This window comes from Artibeus jamaicensis, unplaced genomic scaffold (genome assembly GCF_021234435.1).
Source record: "Artibeus jamaicensis isolate MK-2021 breed Jamaican fruit bat unplaced genomic scaffold, CSHL_Jam_final contig_1132, whole genome shotgun sequence".
In the NCBI taxonomy this organism is placed as follows: domain Eukaryota; kingdom Metazoa; phylum Chordata; class Mammalia; order Chiroptera; family Phyllostomidae; genus Artibeus; species Artibeus jamaicensis.
The window spans coordinates 7,419,554-7,441,821 of record NW_026521221.1 but is presented as its reverse complement, the minus strand read 5'-3'; the positions used below and the strand labels follow the sequence as shown (position 1 = coordinate 7,441,821).

The 22,268-nt window shown below is 39.8% G+C and overlaps 1 protein-coding gene across 1 annotated transcript in view; it reads left to right on the top strand.

Moving 5' to 3' along the window:
- Positions 1-22,268, top strand: part of INO80 (INO80 complex ATPase subunit) — a 138,342-nt gene that overhangs the window by 79,027 nt on the left and 37,047 nt on the right. Inside the window, exons 25-26 of the mRNA XM_037161669.2 lie at positions 13,946-14,086; positions 19,123-19,348. Coding sequence (XP_037017564.2) covers positions 13,946-14,086; positions 19,123-19,348 — 367 coding nt within the window. The remainder of the gene's footprint in view (positions 1-13,945; positions 14,087-19,122; positions 19,349-22,268) is intronic.

Genomic DNA, 22,268 nt, shown 5'->3' with positions numbered 1-22,268 from the left:
AAGGTAAAATATATTAAAATTTTTAAGCCTTTTCTCTTGTTTCATGGACTGTCCTAGAGATACTAACATGCATATGGGAAAGTACACAAATCATAAGTGTACATATAGCTTAATGACTTCACAAAACACTACCAGAACTCTACTTCAGAAGCCCCTTTGTGGCCCCTTCCATTCACTATCTTCTCCAGTGCCTTCCACATAGGAGTTACTGTGGGCAAATATTTGGGTTGTTTCTAGTTTTCGTTATTACAAAGAGTGCTGCTAACTTATCATACACACTTGCAGTGAAATTTTATATGCATTTTTGTGGGGCATATATCTAGTAGTCAAATTGCTGGGTATATAAGGTCTGCATATGGTAATATTTAATAGATAGTGCCAAACAATTTTCTAAAGCAATTGCACCAATTTTTACTCTCATTAGCAGTGTATGAGAGGTTCTAATTGCTATACATCCTTGCCAGATGTGGTATTGTTGGTTCATTTTGAGGCTATTGATTATATTTCTCTATCAGTGATGATATTCAATAACTTTTCTAATGCTTATTGGCTATTTTGATAATCTCCTTTATGAAATGCTTAACACCCTTGCTTATTTTCTGTAGGTTGTCTGTATTTTTCTTTGTGATTTGTAGTTTTTTATGTACTGCTGATATCTTCTACTTTTATACCTTATTACTTTCTCTCGCTCAGTGGTGTCTTCTGTTGAAGTTAGCATTTTTGTGTCCTGTTGAAGAAATCTTTGCCTATACCAAGGTCATGAAGATAATCCTTTATGTTTTTCTCCAAAAGATTTTTAAAAAATTTTTATGTAACTATTTTTGAAGGGAAGGGAAAGGAGGAAGGAAGAGAAGGAGAGAAACATCAGTGTGTAAGAAACATCATCTGTTGTCTCTACCACACCCCAAACTGGGGACCCGGTCTTCAACCTAGGTGTGTGCCCCGACTGGGAGTAAAACCCATGACCTTTCAGTGCACAGGCCTGCACTCAGTCCACAGAGCCACACCAGCCAGGGCCGAGTTGGGCATTTTTGAATAGGTGTATTGCATCAAATGGAGAGTACTTTGAAGGTGACTGAAGTTTAAACACGTAAGAATATATAATTTTTTAATAAATAAATTTTGTTTTTTTCAGGGTTCCTCTGTTGTATAAAAGAATAAATTTTTAGAAAAACCAACACAGTCTTGCTCCATATAACCATTAAATTAGTACCCGTCCGTTGAATTTTAAATTAAGAGAAAACTTGTCATCAGCATTTGTGTTTTGCATCATTAAATGAAAAAATAAAAATACTTCTGTATTCTTCCAAAAAAATGAAAGTGTCAGGGGACTCTGAACTCTCCAAAACCTAGAGTTCAAGAAAAGATCCACAAGGAAGGGTAAATTCTGTGTCAAGTTTAAAGTGAACACTTTGGTGTGAGATTAGGATCTCTTCGATGCTAGGAGTGATTTATAGTGAGAAACATTCTGATTAGAAAGGGTTGAGCCCTGATGGGTGTGGCTCAGTTGGTTGGGCATGGTTCTCCCAAAGCAAAATGTCTCAGATTTCATTCTGGGTCAGGGTTCAAGGGTTGCGTGTTTGGTCCCTGGTGGGGTTGCTTATGAGAGACAACCAGTCAGTTTTTCTCTCTCTCTCTTTCTTCCTCCCTTCCCTCTCTAAAAGTAAATAAATAAAATCTTTAAAAATAGAAAATATAGAGAGCAGGTAATGAAGTATGGCAATTAAAAAGAAGAATAGGAAGGTATTTTAGGAGGGAAAGTTGAGTTTAAGTTGAAGTTGAGTTTATTAAGAAAAAAGAGACTCAGATTGGAAATCTGAAAAGAAAGAAAGCAACAAAAAGGGAAATTGAACATAAAGGAGAGACAATTAATGGAGATGCAAAATTACTCAATTTACCTGGTAGAAAACTAGTAAATACTGGTAGGAGCTCTGTAATTAACAGAAAGATTCTTCTCTGCCACAAAGAATGTTTATCGTATCCAGAAAAACTAAAACTGAGCTTAATTAGTGTGCAAAAAAGGCACTATTAAGCAATTGTTTTTTTTTCCTTCGTTTCTTCTTCTCCCCCCCCCCCCCCCGCCCCCTGCCCCACCAAGTGAGAATGCAATTTAAGTGTTTGGGCATTATATACAGTCCCTCTTGTCTTTGTGGTCTGGTTAGTTTAGGCACCTTGCATGTACAAGGTTAAATTAATGTTTGCTGAATGACTTAGTGAGTGTTGGTATATTATACAATGTTATTGTTGCCTTCCGTTTTGGAACTTGGCGTGTATTCTCATTTCAAGGAATGTCTTTCAGCCTAAAAGTAAAAGTATACTATTATTCAGTATTTAAAATAGAATCTTGTGAAGAGTTCTAACTTTTCCCTATGGGTTGGGCAACATGAGTGGGATTGGTAACTTGTTTAATCATTTATTAATTTTTAAAATTAGATATCAGTTATTTTTGTCCTGCATTTGAGCTGAGAACTAGAAGCATTTCTTGACACTGAGGAACACCGGCAGGAGTTAATGTATAGAAAGCACAAGAGTAGTGGCAAAAAGGGTCAGTTGTAGATAGTAGCCCCCCTGTAGTAGTCATCTATACCCACATAACAAATTACCCTAAAATCTAGCAGCTTAAAACAATAAGCATTTGATATCTCACAGTTTCTTCTGTTGGTCAGGAACTTGGGAGCGGGTCAATTAAGTGGTTTGGCTCTTACGCAGTCAGGGTATCAGCTAGGGTTCCATAGTTACCCGAAGGATTAAGTAGAGCCATAGGATCTGCTTCCAAGGTAGCTCACTTTCATGCCCAGCAAGTTGCTGTTGGCTGGGGATCTGTCTCAGTTCCTTGTTCTGTGGACTTTTCCATGAGACTGCTTGAGTGTGTCCTCATGGCAGGGCAGCTGGCTTCCCTCAAAGTGAGTGATTAGAGAGGGAGAGAGAGAACGTGCGCACAAACCAGCCCAAGAAGGAACCACGGTGCCTTATAAGCTAGATTTGGGAGTTACTAAGTCCATCTCACTCCCAAGGGGCAGGGAATTAGACTCTACCTTTTGAGAGAGAGGTATGAAAATTATGGACATAAAGATCTATGGAAGGACCATAGATCTTTACTGCTGGGCTGATGCCTTGATATTAATTACTTTAGTATAAAGTTTGTTTTGCTATGTCCTGAGATTTTGGCTTAGTATATAGCCGGGTTCTGGCTGTGACACCATGGAGGTTCTTAAACAGGAAAAGATGTTGGTATCTCTCCCAGCTCTCCAGGTCACCCATCTGTTTACAATTTTATTAGCCACAGCAAATGTCAGCTGTATTTTTATTAAAAACAGTGTAATACCTGGCTTTCATCTTCCACAGAATTTCATTTTTCATAAAGCCTAACTCCTTGTGAGCAAAATTTTTTCCTTGCAAACTCTATTCCATTCTGTGTCTTGCATTATCATTTGATTTGCCAATTTAGTTCTGATTATATAACTTCTATTTTTTTAATAATTTGGATTTTATTTTTATTATTTATTTATTTTAAACTTTTTTATTGATTATGCCATTCTATTCCCCCCCCGTTCCCCTCCACCCTGTATACCCCTCCCCCACCATTCCCCCCCTTTAGTTCATGAACACGTGTCTCAAATTCTTTAGATTCTGTATTTCCCCTACTATTCTTACCCTCCCCCCATCTATTTTCTATCTACTGTCTATGCTACTTATTTTCTGTACCTTCTTCCCCCTTCTTCTCCCACTCCCCTGTTGCTAATCCTCCACGTGATCTTCATTTCTGTGGTTCACTCCTGATCTAGCTGTCCTCTTGCTTTTGTTTTAGGTGTGGTTGTTGATAACTGTGAATTTGCTGTCCTTTCACTGTTAATCTTTTTTATCTTCTTTTTCTTAGGTAAGTCCCTTATAACATTTCATAAATAAGGGCTTGGTGATGATGAACTCCTTGAATTTGGTCTTATCTGAGAAGCACTTTATCTGTCCTTCCATTCTAAATGAAAACTTTGCTGGATAGAGCAATCTTGGTTGTAGGTCTTTGGTTTTCATGACTGGAATACCTCTTTCCAGCCCCTTCTTGCCTATAAGGTATCTTTTGAGAAATCAGCTGACAGTCTGATGGGAACTCCTTTGTAGGTGACTGTCCCCTTATCTCTTACTGCTTCTAGGATTCTCTCCTTCATTTTAATCTTGGCTAATGTAATGATGATGTGCCTTGGTTTATTCCTTCTCAGATCCAACTTCTTTGGGACTCTCTGAGCTTCCTGGATTTCCTGGAAGTCTATTTCCTCTGCCAGAATGGGGAAGTTGTCTTTTATTACTTGTTCAAATAAGGTTTCCACTCGTGACTGTTCCTCTTCCCCTTCTGGTACCCCTATAATTCAAATATTGGAACGTTTAAAGATGTCCTGGAGGTTCTTAAGCCTCTCCTCATTTTTTTGAATTCTTGTTTCTTCATTCTTTTCTGTTTGGTCATTTTTCCTTCCTTCCGGTCTACTCCCTTGATTTGAGTCCCAGTCTCCTTTCCATTACTATTGGTTTCCTGTGCATTACCATTCATTTCAATTAGTTTAGCTTTCATATGTTTCTCTAATTTGTGACTAAAATCAACCAGTTCTGTGAGCATCCTGATCACCAGTGTTTTGAACTGTGCATCTGAAAGTTTGGCTATTTCTTGGTTGCTTAGAGTTATGGGCTCTGGGGCTCTGAGTTGTTTTTGAGCCATTTTTGGTCTGTTCGCGCTGTTAAGTATGAGGAGCGGAGCCTTAGTTGTTTACCAGGGCGGGTCCACCCTGGTCGCTGGTTTGTGACGCTGTATGGTGGGGGCGGGGTCAGAGAGGGAGCAGTGGCGGTCCTCTCTGCTAGCCCAGTCCATCCCACCACTCGCCCCGGCCTGTTTATCCAATCGGAATTGTGCGAGCCTGCTGCCCCGCGCCGGGTGGTCTCAATGCTCGCCTCTTCACTGGTTTATCTACACGCAAATGTGTGACCTACCGCAGACAGCCAGCCGCCCCTCTTCCCTGTGTGTGCCCATAGCTAGCCCACACCTGGGATCTGCGCCTTCAACTGCTTGCGCACCACCAGGTCAGGGATCTTTTTGGTCAACCTGCTCCGCTGCTGACTTCACCCCTCTTACCAGTTTAGCTGAGCATTTCAGTTTTTTCCGGACTCCGTATTGTCGATTTTCTGTGTGGTTTGGTTGTGCTTATAGTTGTTCTTAGATTTTGTTGTGCGCAGACGCAAGGTGTTTCCACCTACGCCTCCATCTTGGCGGAAGTCAAGATTATGTAACTTCTGTTATTCATAAACATAATGCTAAAGAGATGCTATTTCTCCAGCTCTTTGTTTTGCTTTCTTTTGTGGTACTAGGAAATGGAGTAGCCTTGTTTTAATACGCAAAGTAAACACAAATTACATTTCAAAGGTTTGATGGAAGACCATACAAATTGAATCTAGATTCCATGATCAAGATCAGTCTTAAAAGTAAAGTTTGGGGTTATTCTCAAGCATATGGACCTGAGAAAAGCGACAGGGGACATGCTGAAATCAGAAACGAGAGTCAAGAATCTTTCTCTTACACTATTCAAATAATAATTTTGAATAAAATTCCTTTGGACCTACCAAATTAGCTTTAAATTAATTTTTCTTCAGCTTTTTCTTAAGGCAGAAAATCCTTCATTCCGTTCCTCCTGTGCCTTTATTTGTTTTATAAACAGTAGTAGGTATTGTTTCAGCAGCTTGTCTCCTAAATACAGCTTCCTATCATCAGAACAAGGTAAAGGTTTTGTTCTTATTTCTTTGAGGACAGATAATGAATGTTGGCTTAGGTGCATACCGTCATCTTGTTCTTGGTAAACTGTCTCAGATCACTTATTACTTTAGATCACATTCAGCAGTCGAACTCAATCCTAATGTCTCCTTGTTCTTACCCAGCAATGAATATTAAACTTGAGTTCTGTGTTGCAGAGTTGACGGAAGTACCACTCATAATACTGGCTTTGGGATAATACATACCGTAAACATCAAGGAATTAAGAACAAGGATAAAGACATAGATCACATAGCATTTCAGGGTGTTTTGGACAGAGTTTAGGGCCTTTTAAAAATCTTACTTGACATGAATGCTTGTCTGATACTATTTTTCTCTTTTGATGTTGCGTTCCTCTTAATTTCATTATGCTGTATCTACCCTGCTTAACTGGTGAGAATTTCAAGAAGGAATAGTTCGAAACTTTCATAAATTTATTCTTGCACACCTCCTTCCCCACTGTGGACTTTGGCTAGGGCTCCTTACTTGTATGGTTTTGCAGGAATGAAAGAATTACAAGTCTTACGCATATGAATCTTTTTTATTTTTAGTCTTGTTTTTTGAAAAATAAGTACAGAAACAAGAATTTGTAGGAAATATACTATTTAGCAATCTTTTGGAAAGGAAGGACAGTTTTTATAATATAACCGGGTCAATGTTATGTTAAGAATGATGATTGACAGAAATACAGTAACACCATTGATTCCATCTCCCATGTCAGTCTCAATGAAACTATAGTTATGATAAGGATCTATCTACTTAGGCATCATACATGTTGAAAGCTTATACACTCTACAGCTGTAGTAAGCAAATTATTTCATGAAATTGGGAGTATTTCAGATTTTGCAATTTAAAATATACAAAAGAACCTTAAGATAATTTTTTTGAGAGGAGTAGTGTGGGTGTATAAGTTTTATATTTTTTTAATAATTCTATTTTTTATAGACTTTCTTTTTATTTTATTTTTTTAGAGAGGGGGCAAGGGAGGGAGAAAGAACGGGAGAGAAACATCGATGTGTAAAAGATACACTCACCCAAACTGGGGATCTGGCCTATAACCCAGGCATATACCCTGACTTGAATCAAACCAGCGACCTTTCGGTTCTCAGGCTTGCACTCAACTACTGAACCACATCAGCCAGGGCTGTGCATAAGTCTTAAACACTATTCTTTATTAAATGCTTAGAGAGTTTTGACTGACCATTGATGAATAATCCTGCCAACAGAAGTTTTCAAAAACCATTTTTGCTAAATGTTAATTTGCAACTACAATATCTGTCGTCATTTCCTTAGATCACAAGAACTGCCAACACACCTTGTAGAAAGCTCTGGGAAACAACTCTGTTCAGGATTTTTCTGTATTTTGTTTTCCCCCGTTTTGTTTGGTCACTTAAAATATCTGTGAAAATAGAATCCATATACTCAAGCAGTAGATCTATAAATAGTATGCCTTTAAGAATAAAATCAGACTTCCACCAAGATGGAGGCGTAGGTGGAAGCACTGCACCTTCTCACACAACTAAGTTTAAAAACAACAAAGTTTTAGCAGCAAAAACGCAGCCAAACCACAGAAAATTGAACTATTGGAAGTCTGACAACAATGAATCCTTCAGCCAAACCAGTAAGAGGGGCAGAGCCAGCAGCAGAGCGGGGTCGGGCAGGAAAGATCCATCAGACAGACCCGGGTGCATGACCCAGGCGCGTCAGCAGCCGTGGGTGGATCCCAGGTGTGGAGAAGCGGGCGGACCCACTGAGGGTGCAAGGTGGTGGACCCTCTGGGGACTAATCACGGTCACACATTCGCGTGCAGATAAACCAGTGAAGGAGCTAGCAGTGAGACGGACCACACAGGCCCCAGCGGCAGTAAGCGGCAGAGGGGACTGCCATTGTCCTTCTTGACCGCACCCCCACATATAGCGTCACAAACCAGTGACCTGGGTGGCCCCGCCCTGGTAAACAACTGAGGCTTCGCTCCTGATACGTAACAGGCACAAACAGATCAAAACATGGCCCAAGAGCAACTGAGAGCCCCAGAGCCGATAAATCTAAGCAACCAAGAAATAGCCAAACTTTCAGATGCACAGTTCAAAACACTGGTGATCAGGATGCTCACAGAACTGGTTGACTTTAGTCACAAATTAGAGGAACATATGAAGGCTAAACTAACTGAAATGAATGGAAATGCACAGGAAACCAATAGTAATGGAAAGGAGACTGGGACTCAAATCAAGGGAGTGGACCAGAAGGAAGAAACAACCAAACATAAAAGAATGAAGAAACAAGAATTCAAAAAAATGAGGAGAGTCTTAGGAACCTCCAGGACATCTTTAAATGCTCCAACATCCGAATTATAGGGGTACCAGAAGGGGAAGAGGAACAGCCACAAGTGGAAAACTTATTTGAACAAATAATGAAGAACTTCCCTAATCTGGCAAAGGCAGTAGACTTCCAGGAAATCCAGGAAGCTCAGAGTCCCAAAGAAGCTGGACCCAAGAAGAAACACACCAAGGCACATCATCATTATATTAGCCAGGATTAAAATGAAGGAGAGAATTCTAGAAGAAGCAAGAGGTAAGGGGACAGTCATCTACAAAGGAGTTCCCATCAGACTGTCAGCTGATTTCTCAAAAGAGATCTTACAGGCAAGAATGGGCTGGAAAGAAGTATTCCAAGTTAGGAAATCCAAAGACCTACATCCAAGATTGCTCTATCCAGCAAAGCTTTCATTTAGAGTGGAAGGACAGATATTCTCAGATAAGGTCAAGTTCAAGGAGTTCATCATCACCAAGCCCTTATTATATGAAATGTTAAAGGGACTTACCTAAGAAAAAGAATAAAAAAGCTGAACAGTGAAAGGACAGCAAAATCACAGTTATTAAGAACCACACCTAAAACAGAAGCAAATTAAGAGGACAGCTAGATCAGGAGCAGAACCATAGAAATGAAGATCACATGGAGGGTTAGCAACTGGGGAGTGGGAGAAGGAGAAGCGGGGAGAAGGTACAGAAAATAAGTAGCATAGATGGTAGGTAGAAAATAGATAGGGGGGAGGGCAAGAATAGTAGGGGAAATATAGAACCTGAGACACGTGGTCATAAACTAAAGGGGGGGAATGGTGGGGGAGGGGTGTGCAGGGTGGAGGGGAATGAAGGGGGTAATGGAACAACTGTAATGGCATAATTAATAAAATATATTTTTAAAATTTAAAAAAAAGAACAAAAGCAAAAAAATCAATTTCTAAGTAATGACCTAATTTTAGCATGAGTGGGTTTTTTTGTTTGTTTTTTAATTTTAAACAAGACATGAAGAGCAAAGTGTAGACCTTCTTTAAATGGGTAAGTCTGTAACTGAGGGAAAGACATCTGTGTGTTTCCTGTGCTATACTGTGGTAAGAAGTATGCTGTTGTGGTGCCTGTCATTGGCCCTACTTATTTTCACTTAAGACTTTTACATGGAGCCAAAAAACTGTACAAAAGCCTGACTTCACTTCTGTGTGCATATTGTGGTGCTGGCAGCTAGATGCATATAGCTGCCAGTGCCTACAGTGTAACGAGACATTCAAGAGCATGAGGCAAGGACAATAGAATGGCAAAAGCTGTGACCACATTATAACCAGGTCACATCTCTTACAGTGTGACATTCTGTTTCTTTTTTTTCTTTTTTTCTTTTTCTTTCTTTCTCTTTCTTTCTTTCTTTCTTTCTTTCTTTCTTTCTTTCTTTCTTTCTTTCTTCCTTCCTTCCTTCCTTCCTTCCTTCCTTCCTTCCTTCCTTCCTTCCTTCCTTCCTTCCTTCCTTCCTTCCTTCCTTCCTTCTTTCCTTCTTTATTTCTTTATTTGTTTTAGGTCAAACTAAGTAACAAAGTGTGAACCGTCTTTTCTGTCCTATCCCCTCAAGCATCCTACACAGTTGTGGTGTTTAAGGTGTCCTTTGTGTTCTTTATTACACATTGAATTATTCTGTGCCCAGCCATGTCTGGCAGTTCATGTCATTTATGTGAAGGAAATGTGGGTAGTGTGGTGCCAAGGACTATTTGTACTAGGCTTGATAGAACCAATGTTAAGAGAAAATGATCTAGAACAAGATAGATTGAGTAAAATATGCTAGAGGTACTCATGGTTTCTCTAAAGTTAAGGCTACATATGTGAACATTTTGAGCCAGTGAATTTTTTTTTTTAATCTGGAATCAGAAAGCTATAAATCACCTTGACTTAGTAACTTCCAGTGAGACTGCCATCTTAACATAGATCATGTAAGATGAGGGAACATGTTCTAATTTGGTAACGACCATGTCTGGAAAGGCAGGGCTTTTTCCACAAAGGTATCACCAGTGACATACTGTGTTAAAAGGACTTCCTACAGTGAAAGTTGTAACCCTTTTTTAATAACTATAATGTTGATGAGAAAATGATTGAAGGAAATATTTATTATTTCATTTTACCTTTATACACTAGGAGTGAAGTTAAAGGAAAAAAAAAAGGCTTTTGCTCTGACTGGCTTGGCTCAGTTGGTTGCCTGTGGTCCCACAAAATGAAGATCCACCGGTTTGATTCCCAGTCAGGGCACAGGCCTGGGTTGTAGGCCAGGTCCATGGCTGGGGACACGGGAGAGGCAGCCGATGGATGTTTCTCTCACACGTCAGTGAACACACACTCTCTCTCTCTTTCTCCCTCCCTTCTCCTCTCTCTAAAAATAAATAAAGCCCTGACTGGTGTGGCTCAGTGGATTGAGTGCTGGTCTGCAAACTGAAGGGTTGCCAGTTCAATTCCTGGTCAGGACATATGCCTGGGTTGTGTGTGGGCTGGGTGGCCAGTTGTGGGTATGTGAGAGGCAACCGGTGGATGTATTTCTCACACATCAATGTTTCTCTCCTCTCTTTCTTCTTTCCCTTCTCTCTAAAAATAAATAAAATCTTTAAAAAATAGTAATAAAATAAATAAATAAATAAAAATAAAATCTTAAAGAAGAAAAATTTTTTAAAAAGGCTTCTGTTGGTTTTTGCCATTTGAGAATACCTAAAATGAGGGTAGCTTGAAGAGACTTCCAACAGATGGTTTAATTATTTTTCTTTAGAAGTTAGTAAAGAATTAATAGTCTTTATGTCGGTTACTGCTGCTATCTCGGCCTGAGCACCAGTGTATGTCCCAACTCACAGCCCTGTACTACTGCTAGTACTGTCATGAGCAGTGGTTGCTGGACTCGTATATCATCTCTTCTTTCTACCCTCAGGAGGGTCATGAGGAGCTACTGCTGATAATCAGAAATGTAGTTTAAGAAAACAAGAAAATTGGCTACTTTTTAAACTTTTATTTGTGCACCATTGCTAGAGTTTTTAAGTTTCCTTGCTATTCAGTATTAGAAGAGTTGGGTGACACCCTGTCTAACAGTCTTCATCCTCATCCTCACACCAGGCATCTGGATGGTAATGGACATAAATACATAGAGAAAAGGATGGATTTCAATTTACTGGATTGGCCAAAAAGTTTGTTTAGTTTCTTCCATACAACGGTTCTAGTAGTGCTTACTTGTCTTTAACATGATTCGAAACAATTTTTTTAGATTATATTGTGACAGCTGTAATATTAGCGTGCATTTAAAATTTTTTTATCAAAGTTGGTGAATTCTTGTGCAGCCATTTTAATATCGAAGATGGAAAAGATATACAATGTATTTGGCATATTATGCTTTATTTCAAGAAAGGTAAAAACACAACAGAAACACAAAAAAAGATTTGTGCAGTGTATGGAGACAGTCCTGTGATTGATCGAATGTGTCAAAAGTGGTTTGCGAAGTTTCTTGGTACTATTGACACTGTGGCCAAAGAATGTTTTTCTGTGGAGCTATCTTACGCTATGGAAGATGTTTAGTAGCACCCCTGGGCTCTACCCACTAGAAGCCAGTGACAGGAGATAGCTGACATACTCAAAATATCCAAATCAAAGTTATTGGTGAAAATGAAAATGTGTCTTTTATTTTACAGAAAAAACTAAACAGACTTTTTCGCCAACCCAATAGATACTAACCAGTATAAACATGAGTACAGATAATGTTGAAAAACTCTATCAGAAGCTTAAAGTTTTTTTTGTGGGTAGTAACAAGCATCTCAATATCTAGAGAAAAAGGTCAAGCACGATAAAGCTACACGGACCCACCATTGTCATGAAGTGTCATAAAGATTTGCCTACAGTGTGTTTAGAGACCACTGAAGACAGTTCAGCTCTACTGAAAACAGTTAAAGCCTTTCATTTTGTTCATGACCATTATTTAGAAGATGCTGATTGTTTCATGGAAGCAGATTATGATACACATGTCCTGTTAAGACAGCTTGAGGTAGCTTCTCTCAAATTATGATCCTCAGGGACTCATTTACTTTGGGAGAAGATATGTAGTGAATAAAGAAGCCTTGAAGATATTTGTTACTGTAAGTTTTTGGTACTACAATTATAATTATTATTTTTCTGCAGAGGATGCTGATTACTGTTCATCTTGCAGTTTGTTTCTTTGACTTTACAACATGTATAAATTTGACTACATTGTGTATTATCTTCCTCTACATGGTTATTTATCAAACTGTCTTATTTAAGAAATCAGTAAAACAGAAATAATCATGAATGAAGATCCAACAATAAAATGTCTAATACTGAAGAAAGACCTGCACCTGCGATATAGATCACCATAATCCCACTGACAAATTCTTTGAATGTTAATATTCCATGCTTTAAATATTTCATATGAATGGCTGAAAACCGAAGTTTTGACATAAGCTGTGGAGTCTTTGAAAATGTATTTTTGAGGTACTTTTTTTTTATTAATTTTATTTAGTTATTTTTCAAGTACAGTTTTTTTTTTGTCTATTTCTCCCATCCCAGCCTCCCCCGCCCCTGAAAATGTATTTTTGATACAGTAATGTAAATGAAGAATTTTTTTTTTGAGTGGTGGTCAGGTAGAGGAATGAAAGAGATACTGTTTCCTCTTCCTGACTGCTTGTATTGATGTCACTGTATAAATAAAACAGCTAACCTTGCTAGAACTACACTGCACTATGTTAATACACCTATGTGAAGCTAAACAGACTTGCCTTAAAGAACAACTTAGAAGAAATATTGTTGGTAATTGCTTTTTACTGAAGACATGAGTTTGCATCCATGAATATAACAAATGAACCAAACTTCCTCCCCACATACGTACCACCGGACTCTCTATAAAGTATCCAGCCATGTATTATGAAAAATAGAGATATTTATTGAAGAAGATACAAGAAACATTGTTCATGGGACAATGATACCTCAGACCCCTTTAAAGTAGCACCTTGGGACCTCACAGTTCTTCCAGTTGCTATCAGCTGCCCCATTGTATTTTCCTGAATCTCATCAGTGGTCTGAAATCTCTTTCCTTTCAAAGGTGATTTTAGTTTTGGGAAAAGCCAGAAGTCACAGGGCACCAAATCTGGGCTGTGGCGGGGGCTAGTCACCTGGGTGATTTGATATTTCACAAAAAAAACTTCTGCAGGAGAAATGATGCATGAATGGTGTGTTGTTGTAATAAAACTGCCAATCACCTGTTGTCCATAGCTGCAACCTTCTGAATCATCTGAATAGGTTCTTCAGAGGAATGTTCATACTTAACACAAAATTTGATGCAGATTCATTGCTGTACTTGCTTAGTCATTTTGAATGTTATGGCCACACAGTGCACACGCTCACTCAGTGGCTTCTACCGCCCCCACTGACTAGTACAGTGAAGTCCTCATTGTTCAGGTACCCACATTCCTATCCAGTCTCCTTGGCTGATAAGTTACATCATTATCACACAAACTGTACTTATTGTATTAATGGCTGGACTTTTTTCTGGATAGACCTTGTACATAGTATTCTGTCTAATGAAGGTTTTGCTATTGCCATTTATAATTAACAGTATCTCTTCCACAAAAAGGTAGGAGTGATGCTTGGTTAGGGTACATTAATATAAAACCACATTTTGAAATTAGTATGGATTTTGTCTACAGTATAAGTTGGGTTCTAAATAGTGTTTATTAGAATAATAATATTTGCTAGGAAGAATGTCTTTAAATTAGATGTTTATTTAATATGTGATATTTCCCCTGTTTTGATTACATTAAACATAATTATCAATGGCACTAATCTGACTTTTTGTTTTATAGTTTCTGGTTTTCAGCAGCCACTGTAAAGCAGTGAGTGGCTACTCAGACCAGGTCATCCATCAGCGGAGATCAGCTACCTCCTCACTTCGCTGCTGCCTGCTCACTGAGCTGCCATCTTTTTTATGTGTGGCCAGTCCACGAGTAAGTGCCATGGGAGGGAATAAACAAAATACATGGTATTTTAAAAATACTAATTTCAGGAGATCCATTTCTTAACTGTTTTAAGTTATTTGGATCTTGAGAAACATACAAATCCTTAATATTTAGAAAGAGCATGCACACTACGGTCCTGGCTGACCCAGGACAGCACTCCTCACTGTGGACTGTGTTGCTTTGAGAATGATTGTGTGGTAGGTAGGAGTGGGGTTTTTTTTCTCTGACCTTGTCTCTCTCCTTAGTTTCTCTCATTTAGTCAGGGGCTCTAATCTACCATGGCAGCAAGCCATCTGTCAGGTGGATTAACACCCAACAAAGAGTCCACGGATAGGGGACTCTTTGAAAAGGAGAGGGAATCATTTGTCACTTGCATTGACGCTTTTGAGGGGTTTTCAGAGGAGGGGGCTGGATTGGCAGGGAGATTTGATCTGGACTTGTCACTTCAGTACAGTCCCCAAATAACAAAAGGAAATGTGACACTCTGTCATCAAGAAATTTCTTAGTCTGGTATTCCCTCACTTTCCTCAGCAGTTCTGCTTGGACTGTGGTTCACTAGTATGTTTCCCCTGAAAAGTGACTGTTGCGCATTCAGCAGTTGTAGTCTTATTTGTAGATGGGAGGAGGTAGTTACTATTAGAGTTTCAAATGTGGGCAGTTGTTGGGTTCTTCCTATACCCTGCTTATCAAAACAGGGCACCCTGGTGATTGTTGACAGCATTATTGCCAGGGTTGCCCTTGGCATGCTGTGGTGGTTTACTTTACTTAACATCTCTTTTAAGTCCTTATTGATCAGTGCCAGAAGAATTTCTGCCACCCTCAAAGAAATACATGATGGGAAGAGAGACATAGTAGAAAAGTGGCCAGACTCTGTGGGTCAAGCAAAGTTCAAGTTTCTGTCTTTTCCATCTTGTTTCCTTTTGCTTTAAGGGGCAACTTTCAGTTAACCAGAAGACTCTTAAGAGGCTGATATTTCTTACCTTTCTGTGTGTTTTTTGTTTATTTTCTCCACTTATCCTAGCAAGTTGACTGTTTTCCTAGTTCCATTTAAAGAAGGTAGAGCCTTTTGAATCTTCCTTAGTTATATTTTTCTACCATTATTTATATCACCTCGTATCCTCACTTTATTAAGTTATCAAAGATCAGAATTGGCAGAGGGTCCAAAGGAAGATGATGAATGAGAATGAGATGATGGCATTGAGTCCCATTGACTCTGGCCTTCCTAGACTTCTTCCTGCTAGTCCTCTGTTGCATGAATGTGATTCCCTTGCCACTGTCATCTTCATTTGATTTATATTGACTGTCCAGAATTTAGATTTTACATGTTTCCAATTCTTCCAAAGCATTCTTGGTCTTTGAAGCTGAAGCTGATGCAGAGAAACTCACTTTTTTAAGAAACATCTAAAACCAAGTGCTTCTATGGAAAGTAGCGTTGAGGCTTCATAATTGTGTGGTTTGTTTCCTTCTCAGTCTCCATACTAAAAGGCCTGATAAAAGGAAGTCTGGATTTTTAGAGCAATATATCAGGGTATTTTTACTTCTTATATTTCCAGTGTTTTATAGAGCCAGTGAAAAGTGAACTCCTTGAACTGTAATGGCATTGATGGACATAACAATTTTGATTTGTACCATCCCGAGCTCTAGAGCCAACCACTGTGAAGAACAGCCCCCCTCTCCAAACATATTTGCACATGGACACCCCAACTGTACTTCAGAGTATTGTTTTCTGAGGAGCTAGAAGTCTAAACTGTCTTGTGCGGTGCTGCTGTTTCCCTAAAGAACCATAAACAGCAGCTCGAAGAAGACTGTCATAGTGTAGAAAGATGTGGTGGCAGTCGGGGAGTAGGACAGAGCTTTTATCATTTGACTGGAGTGCTGCTTTCCAGCGCCCTACTTGGCCTTTCCTCTGTTACTTATTTGTAGGGTTTCTTCATGTAACATGTGCCAGACCTGAAAATGGGAGTAATTACATGATGGTTTTGAGGACAAGAAAAAGAGTTTTAAACATGTGAATATTTTATGTGCATATACACAAATTCTTAATCTTTCAGATCAGGCCTGGGATATGAATAAGTCGACATTTCATGAAATACCTTAATTATATTGATTTCTCACCCATCTTGATGGAAAGAAACTGATTTCCTTTTGAGGCCTCAACCTTGGCCTTGAGTTGAGACAAATTAATTTTCCTGGCACATGCTGTGAAAACTTTAGGGTCAGTTCAGGAAGAACTGTGCCATTAAGGAAGAAATTGTGGCAGCTCTTTTCTCATTAGCTGAGAAATAATTCAGCAGGGGTCATAAACTAAGACCCTGGAATCCATCTTAGAAAAAATGTAGCGCTTGGAGCGGTCACGCTTCCTAGAGTTAGAGCAGGAATGCACATGTCCTCAGGAAGGACGCTCTCAATGCTTGTGGAGGCAGCCTCTGAAGATACCATAGTTTGGAAAGTTAATGAAGCAAGAAACAGGTTAGCTTATGTGGCTGATGGGAGGGTACATTTCAGTTCGCGGGGAGGAGAAAATGGTGGGTCATGCTTCATCTCTCCCTGTTTCTGAGCAATCAGGAAGGCCACTTGGGTGGATGCCGTCTAGGATAGAGCGGACTTGGAAAGTAGGATTTAAGTAGAAATGGACTTGTTTGTCCCCTTCAGGGCCCCATGAGTTTGCTGCTTACGTATTTACAACATGACTTTCTATGATTCTGCATATATCTTGATCCAGGACTCCTGCCAAAGAAGCTTATCAAAACATTAAAAAATATTTCACTAAGAACTGTGCCTTGCAATCCTCCCAGTTTCAGTCCTGAACTTGGAAGGATATCAGCAAAATGGAAATTGGAAAATAGGTTAAAGTTTACACCTGGAAAAATTTGGTTTGTTTTTAAACTACTAAAACTTTCTAGAACTGAGTCCCAAGCAAGGGAAACATTCTCCTCTGCATCACTGTTTACCCTATTCCTTCAGGCTGTTTCTACCTTTAAATTTTTCATCTTGAGACTGTGGGCCCAAAGTCTTTCTTTTTTTTTAAATATCTTATTTATTTATTTTTAGAGAGAGGGGAAGGGAAGGGGAAAGAGAGGGAGAGAAACGTCAATGTGTGGTTCCCTCTCATGTGTCCCCTTTTTTGGGACCTGACCTGCAACCCAAGCATGTGCCCTGACTGGGAATCGAACCAGCGACCCTTTGCTTCACAGGCCCGTGCTCAGTCCACTGAGCTACACCAGCCAGGGCTAAAGTCTTTATGTATAATTCCAATATAAGTTCTGCTGCTCTACAAAAAAAATAAAATAAAACCCACAAAGGATTTATCTTTGTAAAGTGGCCAGTATTAGTCTCTCGCAGATTATGCTCTACTCATCCAAGAGTGTGTGTGTTATTTGAGATATATAGAATTGGTACTACTTCTGTAGTCCAGACTGCTGTTTCCTTAACCATTTTTATGGAATTAGCAGTAGTCATTTGTGAGGTTCTGGGACTTACACCCTAGATCAGGGATCCCCAGCCCACGCACGGCCTGTTAGGAACTGGACCACAAAGCAGGAAGTGAGTGTCAAGCAAGCAAGTGAAGCTTCATTTGCATTACCATCTGGGCTCCACCTCCTTTCTCTCCCTCCACCCCTGCACCTGTCGGTGGAAAAATAGTCTTCCACAAAACCAGTCCCCGGTGCCAAAAAGGTTAGGGACCCCTGCCCTAGATGGTAGGTGTCTACTCTGATTCAGTATCTGCTGGGCCACTGCCAGAACAAACCAGAGCAGATAGAGACCAAATTTTTATCCACCTGCTTTGCATTTCTGTGTTTATTTGCCTATGCTCAACTTTCAGTGGGAAAAATTAATAACTGGGAAACAAGAGGACAAACTTCTTTTGGAGAGAGTAGAGGAGATATGAGATTACCAGAACCTTCTACTAGTACAGTCTGGTTAAACCAATTTCTGTGTGAGCCTGTCTGGGTTTTGGAGCTCTAGGGGCCCAGCTTGCTGTTTCTCTCTGTAGTTTTGCCATCTGGACGATAGATGGCACTATACCCTAGCCAATTCAGATCAGCTTCCTCTGCGATCCGAGTAGTATACATAGTCTGTGGTTATTAGTAAATGATGCTCTTTCTCTGGTGTTGGTATCCTCTGGTCCCCAGCAGAGGTACCTTGCAGCTCCATAGTAAGCTAGCTGACTGTTTATGTATCCATGGCAGCATTTTCAAGGCTCAGTCTAAGATGCTGGGGTGCTTGTTAAACCTAGTTCTGTTGGCTCCTCCCATCTGAATACACAGCTGCTTATTAGAATGGGAATAGACCAGAGATAGCTAAAGAAGGATAAAATCTAGGTTTCTGAATGGAAAGGAGCCTGCTGTTCTATAGGGGGGCAGCATTTGAGTGCTGCTGCAACTAGTGGTGAGGTAAGATGTGTGTAGCCTCTCCCCTAACCAAGAAATGAATCTACTACTTCTGGCAGTTGTTCCCCCACCCCTTCCATCAGCTTATGGCTTGAAAGAAAGATTCTCTTATTTTCTGAAAGGTTTGTCAGTCAGCAGCCCAGTTAGAGAAAAGGAGAAAGAAGTGTTGATAAATATGGGAGCTTTGCCACAAAATCATTAAAGATAACTTCAAATACACCAAGCCAATACTCTATAGTTCTTAATGATGACTAAACTAGCTCCAATTCCCTTTTTGGCCTCACCAACTTATGTATGGCAAATATAACTTTGCCAAAAGCAACATCCAGCAGCGATGGAAGGTTCAAAGCCTATATATATATGATTTCTGACCTGGTGTCCCGGTTTATCTGTAAATTCACAGTACTCTTTAGATTTGTCATAGGTTCATATTATAATAGGTTGGCTTTTTACCTGGGAAGGCTCTCACTAAATCAGTTATTAGGGAGAGGTTAGTTTGTTAGAACAGGGAAGGTAAACTACTAGCCAAAGAATTGTCCACATTAGTCTTATTTCAAAGTTGAGGTTCCCAAAAGACTTAGTGGGTGTGGAAAATGTGAAAGAAAGAATCATCTCATTTGACTCTGACTGCAGGTCACCGCAGTGCCATTGGATTCCTACTGCAATGACCGAAGTGCAGAGTATGAGCGGCGAGTGCTTAAGGAAGGAGGGAGTCTGGCAGCCAAGCAGTGTTTGTTGAACGGGGCCCCTGAACTGGCAGCAGACTGGCTAAATCGACAATCCCAGTTCTTCCCGGAGCCAGCTGGAGGACTGTGGAGCATTATGCCTCAGAATGGCTGGTCTTTCATCAGGATTCCAGGTGAGTCCTCTGTCCTCTTGAAATACGTTTCCAGCTTTGGCAAAGGGAAAACCAGGGAGATGTTCCACATGGTGGTTTTAGATATTTGGAATTCAAAGTTTTGAGGTTTCTATTTCCTCTTCTGCCCTTAGTAACTTATAGATAAGTGTATTTAAGTACTTTGTGACTTGAGTAGAGAGAAATGTGTTTTAGATTTGTGCTTAAATACTCTCTTTTTGATAAGCGTACAGATGAGAAAGGAATGCCACTGTTACAAAAAGGGGAGGAGGTAGAAATAAACGAGGTAGGACAGACTCCAGGTCAAGTGAGTAGTTGTCTTGTGACATTACCACTGGGATGAATGAGAATGTCGTCACTCACAGAAAGCCTAGCCCAAGTAGCATAAATAGTGTCCTACACAAAGCACTAGAGATCTGAATGATAACCAGAAGGAAAACGGTGTGGTTTGTGCCAAAATGCTAGCAGATTCCCAGACCTCTGGGGTCATGGACGTGGGTTGGAAGGGAACTAGATTTTCATCTTTGCTTTAGTGAAACTACTTTTTTTTTTTAAAGATTTTATTTATTTATTTTTTAGAGAGAGAGGGGAAGGGAAGGAGAGAGGGAGAGAAACATGGATATGAGAGAGATACATCGATCAGTTGCCTCTCATACTCTCCTGACTGGGGACCTGGCCCAAAACCCAGGCACGTGCTGTGACTGGGAATTGAATCAGCGACCTTTTGGTTCACAGGCCAGCATTCAGTCCACTGAGCCACACCAATCAAAGCATTGAGACTACTTTTAAGGAAATTGAGCACAGGGTTCATAAGCTCATGTTCTTTGCTTACACATGGCAAACTGGAGCAGCAGCTTAGAGCTGCCATGTAAGTTTTGGTTGTCCACATTCTCTAATACTTTGGTTGTATTCATCTTACTAGCATGTGTGGGAAGTAAACAAGAGGTAAGTATTCAAAAGAGAGAATCTGGTTTCTAAGAGATAACTGGATTCAGGGTTTAAGGCCTGGTTTTTCCATTTTAATGTTAACTTTGTCAGGTGTCAGGAAACTTGGGGTCAATCTGCTGTAGTAGCGTTGAGGACACTTTGAACTAGAAGATAGCATTTTGGGTATATGAGAACAGTATTGTAAATGGCCTCATAGCTTACTTAGAACATGTAAAAGTGATGTGTGAAGGTGTAGTGGTGGAAAATAAGTGGAAACCCAGAGTGTAAAGAATGTCTGAATTCTGGTGGGAATAGAGGGATAGCGTGGTATGGAAACCACAGAATCCCAGGCAGAAGATGAACACAGGTATAGAAAGAAGCAAAACAACACCTTATTTATTGTTTCTCCCTTCTTCATTCTGGCTGCTTAGTTCCCAGTACAGGAGTAGAAGGCTTATTGCTGGCGCTGTGGGAATCTCTTGTGGCTTTTCCTGTTCTTTGAAAGAAAAATGGACCTTGTTTAAATAGCAGGAAGTGTCTGAGTTCTTTTCGCATCGATAAAAAGCACCAGCCTCACTCGCTGTTTACTGTGAGAACCAACCAGCTCCTCACTGACCCTATTGTGCTCTGTAGACTGGCTGGGGCAGGGCAGGGAGGGCACTGGAACCTATATTTTATCTTTTTTTCTGTACTTTTACATTTTCTGTGTCCCTGGGAAGGTTTGGTTCCATTAAATTTCTTGAGAGATTAATGAAAATCTGGATTTCAAACATTGAATGTGTCGCCGTGTTTCACTGGAAGAAGGATCTACAATGCCTTCTAAAGTCTAGTCTCCCCTCCTTGGTATAGAGGAGATATTATTCAGTGTTACTCTGATTATACTGCTGTAGGATACATTTCATCTCTGAGCAGGACCTTACACTGTGGTCAGTAAGAACCTGTGAGTGAAAAATACTTGTAAGATTCTACCACAAAATTGTAGGAAAGATTGTAAGAAAGTAGATCTGTTCATTTCAACCTTTTTTTTGAGCTCCTGTTTTAAAGAAGGGACTGGTCACAGATTTGACTTGGCAGAATCAGCCTAATTTCTAGGAAATGGTGCTCTTCTTGGCTCTGCGCCCTGCTTAGCAATAGGTTATACTCTTTGTCCAGTGCAGCTTTGGTAGCTTCTGAAAAACTGGGTCATGGATGCCAGACCCAGAAGAAACCAGTGTGTATAGAGAAAGAAACCAATTTTTCTGCATATCTTTCTGAGAACAAATTCTGGAAGCTGACTTCCTCTGTCTAGCATGCTCACCAGAGAAACAGAAATAATCGTTCATTACTTAAGGGTTTTAAGGACATTGCTGACATTTCTTCTTAGGCCTTTTCCTTCAGTGCATTCTGAAGATACCCAGTCCATCCACTTTCACCTCCCCCACCTAACAGGCTAACAACAGGGACCACTTCTGCTTTTTCTCTCAAGTGCATGAAAGTTCTTTTCACTTAAGCCTATATGCACATCATCATCTCTGAGCTTTCCGAATACTAGGATCAGTTCTTTCTGATTTGTCAAAATAAAGTAGATGTGGGAAGCAGGAATGTGTGAAAACCATTGAGTCATGATTTTAAGATGAATTGAAGCTTCTCAAAATTCAGACACAAGACAGATTTGTGTATGCTTAAATATTTGTGTTGAGGGAGTATATGTGAATGGAGAGAGAAAATAAACAGGCTGCAAAAATCTGATGTGGTTAGCTTAGTCCTGCTCAATGACTGAAAAGTATATGGGCTTTTAATTTTTTTAACCTTGCTGTTCTTTTAATGAGAAAAGAAAGAAACATACTGTTTAAAATTGATTGGTAGCTCTGTAGGGATTATTTAAGCACTATCAAAATTGAGGGACCCTAGGGAATCCAACTAAAGGAGAAGGGTAATTGTGACAAGAAGAAAACCTTGAAGTTGCTATGAAAGCATTGCTGCCTCATCAGACTTGGAATTTATACAGTCCTCCTTG